This window comes from Zea mays, chromosome 6 (assembly GCF_902167145.1).
Source record: "Zea mays cultivar B73 chromosome 6, Zm-B73-REFERENCE-NAM-5.0, whole genome shotgun sequence".
NCBI classification, from domain to species: Eukaryota; Viridiplantae; Streptophyta; class Magnoliopsida; order Poales; family Poaceae; genus Zea; species Zea mays.
This window is the reverse complement of record NC_050101.1, coordinates 105,145,165-105,151,982: the sequence shown is the minus strand read 5'-3', so window position 1 is coordinate 105,151,982 and position 6,818 is coordinate 105,145,165. Positions and strand designations below refer to the sequence as shown.

General features: G+C 52.5%; 1 protein-coding gene across 1 annotated transcript; it reads left to right on the top strand.

Moving 5' to 3' along the window:
* Nucleotides 1-3,295: 3,295 nt before the first annotated feature.
* LOC100382914 ((R)-mandelonitrile lyase-like) lies at nucleotides 3,296-6,267 on the top strand. Its single transcript, NM_001175602.1, has 5 exons — nucleotides 3,296-3,409; nucleotides 3,511-3,893; nucleotides 4,004-4,322; nucleotides 4,449-5,367; nucleotides 5,829-6,267. Exons 1-5 carry the CDS (start codon nucleotides 3,316-3,318, stop codon nucleotides 5,887-5,889), a joined length of 1,776 nt encoding a protein of 591 aa, NP_001169073.1. The 5' UTR covers nucleotides 3,296-3,315; the 3' UTR covers nucleotides 5,890-6,267.
* The last annotated feature ends 551 nt before the right edge of the window (nucleotides 6,268-6,818 follow it).

The following is a 6,818-nucleotide window of genomic DNA, read 5'->3' as shown; positions in this document are numbered from 1 at the left end:
TCCCGGAAGACGGCGAACTCCGCCCGACCCAGGGCTCGGACTCGGGCTAAGTCCCGGAAGACGGCGAACTCCGCTCCGCCCGACCCAGGGCTCGGACTCGGGCTATGTCCCAGAAGACGACGATCTCCGCTCCGCCCGACCCAGGGCTCGGACTCGGGCTAAGTCCCAGAAGACGACGATCTCCGCCTCGCCCGACCCAGGGCTCGGACTTGGGCTCGGCCCCAGAAGACGACGATCTCCGCCTCGCCCGACCCAGGGCTCGGACTTGGGCTCGGCCCCAGAAGACGACGATCTCCGCCTCGCCCGACCCAGGGCTCGGACTTGGGCTCGGCCCCAGAAGACGACGATCTCCGCCTCGCCCGACCCAGGGCTCGGACTTGGGCTCGGCCCCAGAAGACGACGATCTCCGCCTCGCCCGACCCGGGGGCTCGGACTCAACCTCGGCTTCGGAGGAGCTTCCACATTGCCCAACCTAGGGCATAGACCAGCCACGTCGACAGGAGGCGCCATCATCACCCTACCCCGAGCTGACTCGGGCCGCAGGGAACAAGACCGGCGTCCCATCTGGCTCGCGCCGCCAGATAGGCAATGATGGCGCCCCGCATGCTCTGTGACGACGGCGGCTCTCCGCCCCCTTACGGAAGCAAGAGGACGTCAGCAAGGGCTCAACCGCTCCGACAGCTGTCCCTCCGCCAAGCTCCATCGCTCCTTCGACGGCCACGACATCACACCAGCTGGGTGCCAAGATCTCTTCGGCTGCCACAACGGCATGTACCTAGGGCGCTAGCTCACCTCCGCTAGACACGTAGCACCCTGCTACACCCCCCATTGTACACCTGGATCCTCTCCTTACGTCTATAAAAGGGAGGACCAGGGCCCTCTTAGGGAGGGTTGGCCGCGCGGGGACGAGGACGAGAACAGGCGCTCGCCTGGAGCCGCTCGCTCCCTCTCCCGCGTGGACGCTTGTAACCCCCTACTGCAAGCGCACCCGACCTGGACGCGAGACGAACACGAAGGCCGCGGGATTCCCACCTCTCTCACGCCGGTCTCCGGCCGCCTCGCTCTCCCCCCTTCGCGCTCGCCCTCGCGCTCGACCCATCTGGTCTGGGGCACGCGGCGACATTCACTCGTCCGCCCAGGGACCCCCCGGTCTCGGAACGCCGACACGGATCCATGGGGATACGTGGTCTACGAGGTAAAATGGGAATAAGGATTAACGTGCGGATACCTGTGTCAAGCGTTTGAACGTACTAAACATATGCCGAGAAATATGGTAAATCGGTAAGCCTAGTACCTGATTGAACCTGGCAGTGGACTTTACCCCTCACGTGACCTGAGACGTAGTCTCCCATTCCGGTTATGGTGGGTACAAGTGCGGTCACTGCACGACGGCCAGTCGGGGTCAGTGGGGCATTGTACGCCAAGGCGGTGAGCCCTGATCTGCTGACGGGGAAGTCGAATCGTCTGCTTCTCGCAGCTAATGAGACTGCTTGATCCATTGTACTGCATTGAGTAACAAGTGGAAATATGATGAGTTGATATAAGATGTTGATTGCTAATAATGTTTGCTACTATGTATGAGTAGATAGGACACATTTAGCCTTAAGAGAGTCACACTTAAATTTGACAAAGTTAAAACTTGATTTAGAAACTCAGCTAGTGCTTTTGGCAAACCAAACCCCACAACCAAACAACTGCATGTCTAGAGGTAGAGGAGTAGACTCCTCACACTAGGTAAGTCTAGCTGAGTATTAGTATACTCAGCCTTGCTTGTGGCATAATTTTACAGGTTCTCTGGAGGACATGGTTGCTGGAGTGACTTGGCCGTCCACCTTACCACCGGGTTGGACTGTTGAGTGGGACCCCGCCTCGGCTGAGGAGGAGCATGAGGAGTGATGGGACAGGCTTCCCCATCTCTCTGTTTATTTACCGTAGTTTATTTCCGCTGCACTTAGAACAATGATGGTCACTTTTGTAAAAACTCCGATGATGATGATGATGTAATAATCTAATACTCTCACATGCATGGTTTTATACTTTATTGTATTTGCTCTGTGACTCACCATCGAGTGAGATTGTGGTACTTGATCCTGTCAGTGGCCGTGTCGGACTAGATCCGAGGGATTGACGGGTTATTCCCATTTAAGTGTGGTCTAGCCTCTAAGGCAGGGCTTAGGCACTTAAGTTGGAATAATTCGGTCAGTTCCGCCACACAATCCATGCCCTAAAATAATCAAGACTAATTAAATTTTTTTATTCGGTTAAATCCATCGTGGAATATAACCTAAGGTCCCGTTTGTTTCGTTGGAATTGAATTCCATTTTAATAATTATAATTTAGACAAAACTAATTAAGTTTATATATTTATATATGTAATATATTTGTATATTATCCTAAATCATATGAGAGAGATAGTTATATAGTACATTTATGTTATAGGCGCAAGTAGAAGAGTGTGCTATAAGTTGTACATCGGAAAATTAGCATATAAATCTATAGAATCAATTTTCATCTTTCACCTCATAAATTTGAGATAAGCTTGTATGATAACTTTGGAAAGTGGTGGAATGTCATATTCTAAAAAAAATAGCCTATTACATTAGTAAGATTCCAATTCCTCGAAATGAAAGGAAACAAACGAGACCTAAGGGTTTGGAAAATTTTTAAACTATGAAAGATATGGATTCTATTCATAGCTCATTAGGTACAGAACAAATCCATGAAAATATTGCACAAGTTTACATTAGAATCTATGGATCAAAAAAATAACTAGCTTTGAAAGACACATGGATTAGTTGATGGATTTAATCCCACCATAGGATTGTGTGTGAGATATGGATTCATCCAATCTATATTGGAATTAAATCCATGGTGAGATTTTATCTTATGTCCCAACAAGGCCTCAATGGGTTCTGCCGTTGGGATTTGAACGTAACCTCCAATATCTTAGAGTTAATTAATAACTATTTTCTCTCCTCACTCGATATTTGTTAGAAGTAAGCAAAGACGTACAAATCGGTTCTCTACAGAACAAACGAACCAAAGCAAGAAGTAAGCAAAGACAGATCGGTTCAATTTAAAGGACATCGTTGTTTCCGTGTCGCACTCGAATGGTCGAGGCGAGATGGCACAGCAGCAGGAGCCAAACACGTCCGCAATGCCGCCCTCCTTCCTCCTGGCGCAGTGGCGCTTGCGCCTGCGAGCGCCACTCGCATTTCCTCCCACTGCCTTCTCCACCCCTAATCTTCTCCGCTTCGGCGCCAACCCCACCCACCTTGTACAGTCTCCATACACACTACGTCACCGCTCGGCTCCATGGCCGCCATCCCCGCGCGGCTCCACCACCTCGTCGTCGTCATCCTCCTCCTCGTGCCGTCCCTCACCGCTGCTCAGTCCCGCGCATTCGAAGGTAACCGCAGCGCACCCATTCCGTAGAACTGTAGGTCTCTGTAATCGGCGCTATCCGTCGGCGGCGGGGGCGGCTGACGTGTGCGGTTCGGTTTTTCGCAGGGGCGCCGGCGGCGTACGCGCGGTACCTGGTCGACGCGGCGGCGATGCCGGCGGTGGACCTGTACGACTACATCGTCGTGGGCGGCGGCACGGCGGGCTGCCCGCTGGCGGCGACGCTGGCGGGCCCGGGGGGCGGGCGCGTGCTGCTGCTCGAGCGCGGCGGCGCGCCCAGCGAGTTCCCCGCGCTCGCCACGGCGGGCGGGTTCGTCAGGACGCTCGCCATGGCGGACCCGGCCCCGGAGTCCGACGCGCCCGCGCAGGGGTTCACGTCGGAGGACGGCGTCCCCAACGTGCGCGCGCGCGTGCTCGGCGGCGGCACGGCCATCAACGCCGGGTTCTACTCCCGCGCGCACCCGGAATGGTTTCGTCGCGGCCACGCCGAGGTCCGGGTTCTCTCCTGTCATAAACCCTTCGTTTTCTACGCTTCGCTGACTGCTGCTTTGGTTGATGCGGAAGACTCTATATGATTTCCCGTTCTTGCTGGAGGTTTTAGGATGCCGGGATGACGAATGTTTGGGATATGCCGCTGGTGAACGCGTCATACGAGTGGGTGGAGAGGCAGATGACGTTCCAGCCGGCGGTGCACGGGTGGCAGGCGGCGGTGAGGGCGGCGCTGCTGGAAGCCAATGTGACGCCGTGGAACGGCTTCACTGTGGACCACGTCACCGGCACAAAGGTCGGCGCCACGACCTTCGACGCGTCAGGCCGACGGCGCAGCGCCGCGGACCTCCTCGCCGTTGCCCGTCCTAGCCGCCTCCGCGTTGCCATCCGTGGCACGGTTACTCGCATCATCACCAACCCGGTTGGCCTTGGTGAGGGAGACGAATTCTTCTAAATCTAATGCAGGAACAGTGCTAAATGAGTGTTATAATAGCAAAAGACTCGACTTTGGGCTGAACAAACCGGTGAAACCGCTCCCATTTTGTTGCATTGGGCAGCTGCACGCCGTGGAAGGTCTCCACTACCAACAATCGCAGCAATCGGCGTCGTGTACCAGGACCGTCTCCTGGACCAGCACCAAGCCCTCCTGCGCCCAGGTGGGGAGGTGATACTTGCCGCAGGCGCCCTGGGGAGCCCCCAGCTGCTGCTGCTCAGCGGCATCGGCCCCGCTCCCGATCTCTCCAGCCTCGGCATCCCTGTCTCCGCCGACATCCCCGACGTCGGCAAGCACATGTACGACAACCCTCGCAACGGCATCTCCTTCATCCCGTCGGTTCCCATCGACCACTCTCTGATCCAGGTCGTCGGCATCCCGTCGGCCAACGGGACCGCCTCCTACCTCGAGGCGGCGTCGTACATCGTCCCGGTCGCTCCGGCGCTGAGATCCTCCGTCCCTTTCCTTGGCTCGTCCTCCCCGCTCTACGTCACCGTCGCGACCATCATGGAGAAGGTTCCCGGACCCTTATCCGAAGGTTCGCTGTGGCTCTCGTCGACGAACCCGCTGGAGAGCCCCGCCCTGCGCTTCAACTACCTGAGCCGTCCCGAGGACCTGGCGCGGTGCGTTCTGGGCGTGCGCCATGTGGCGCGAGTGCTCGAGGGCAGAGCGTTGGACGGGTTCCGTTCGGCGGTTGTTGGGTCGACGACGACGGGTAGGAGAGGGTCGTCTGTCCGGAGGGAATTCAGGATCGCCGGGACAGCGCTGCCGGCTGACTGGAGAACGAACGATAGAGCTCTGGCGAGCTACTGCCAGCAGACTGTGGCGACGTTGTGGCACTATCACGGAGGGTGTGTCGCCGGGAAGGTGGTCGATGGGAGTTTTCGGGTGATTGGTTCCCACGCGATTCGCGTGGTGGATGCGTCCACGTTCAGCGAGACGCCCGGGACGAATCCTCAGGCCACAATACTGATGATGGGCAGGTATGGATTTTTAACCATTCTTTGTCTATTTTCCAGATCAAATTAGTGAAACGCTGTTGCTTTGTAACTACGTATTGAACAATGTTATGTAGCACCGTAAATCACTGGATCATCATATCATATTCCGCCAAATATCAAGATGCTAACTAACATGTTATATTTGAAACTCCAGTTATTAGCGCTTTAATCTTACTAGTTCATCAACCTTGCACCGACACATTATGCTAGTATCAATTTCCGGAGATATAAACATCAGAATTTTTTGGATAAATATTAGAACACAAATCGATGGTTCGATGCTTGCTTATTTGAGACTTTTTTGGGGGGGAGTTGTAGGATAATGCAAAGGTTTCAAAAGACAATGTGTGCATACCTCTTGCCTCTGCTGTATAGCTGTTTTGTTAACCATATTATACAGTAGAAGCTAACATGATACTGTATTTTTTTCTTACAATAAACAGGTATGTGGGGCTGAAGATGATTGAGGAGAGACACAGTAGAAGGCCGGTCATGCCGCCATAGCCCCCCCAACACCTGAAAGATTCATTCATCCACAAGAAAAATTTTCAATTAACATGCGTGGAGCGCATCATACTTCTCATGTAACCCATACTTCTAGGTTTTTGAACTGAGATTGCTGTATAGATTAGTAGCATGGGCATCTTTTGCGTGTGTGCATAGTGGGGTGAACAGGGAAGCAGAAACTAATACTTGCGTAGATATTGCTTCTTCTTTTTCTTTCTTTTTCCCCCCTAGAGATAGTTACCGCAAGACAGGTCATTTCGGGTGTTCTGATGGATCATGTGGGCGTGTGTAAAGGCTAGAAACTACATGCTTTTATGAGCATTGAGCAACGACATTCTATTATCTTGGTATTTGGCCGTTAGAAGAAGTCTTCACGTTTTATTCCCAGGGCTCATTAAATTAAGACATCTATTTTTTACATAATTAAAATATACGCAACAAAATAATCTATTTAGATGTGCAACTATAATTTTACTAAGTGTATTGCTATCTCCACTACAAAAGAGATGCAACCTACTTTTCAATTCTATCATTGGCCTAACAAAATCATCTAATCTTTGTCGGTGCTGCTCGCAAGGATTGAGCCCCCTGTTGAGGATGTCAGGGTTCTCGATCTTCAGTTAAGTTTATGATAACTCCCGTTTTGGTGCGTGGAACATGATACATCGCTCTGGCTTCAGATTTGAAGACCCAGACCCTGCAACATTACCACCATTTCTCATATGGTTATCAATCATGACACTAATCTATTTCATCTCGTCAAGAAGACTAATCTGTCTGCGAAATAAAAGAACACAAGTAAGATCTCGAAAGTGCACACCTCAACTAAAGTGTCAACTGCATATGTATGATTAAGATTAGGAAAGTAGGGTTTCACAAACCGATAACGACAACTATCCAAAGACAAATTGATTTAAAGCAAAACT

Excerpts from the sequence above, each read along its gene's own strand:
- LOC100382914 (NM_001175602.1), top strand. The coding sequence starts at position 3,316 with ATGGCCGCCATCCCCGCGCGGCTCCACCACCTCGTCGTCGTCATCCTC. Across the intron at positions 3,410-3,510 it reads TCAGTCCCGCGCATTCGAAG|GGGCGCCGGCGGCGTACGCG; the intron begins GTAACCGCAGCG and ends GGTTTTTCGCAG. Across the intron at positions 3,894-4,003 it reads TTCGTCGCGGCCACGCCGAG|GATGCCGGGATGACGAATGT; the intron begins GTCCGGGTTCTC and ends TGGAGGTTTTAG.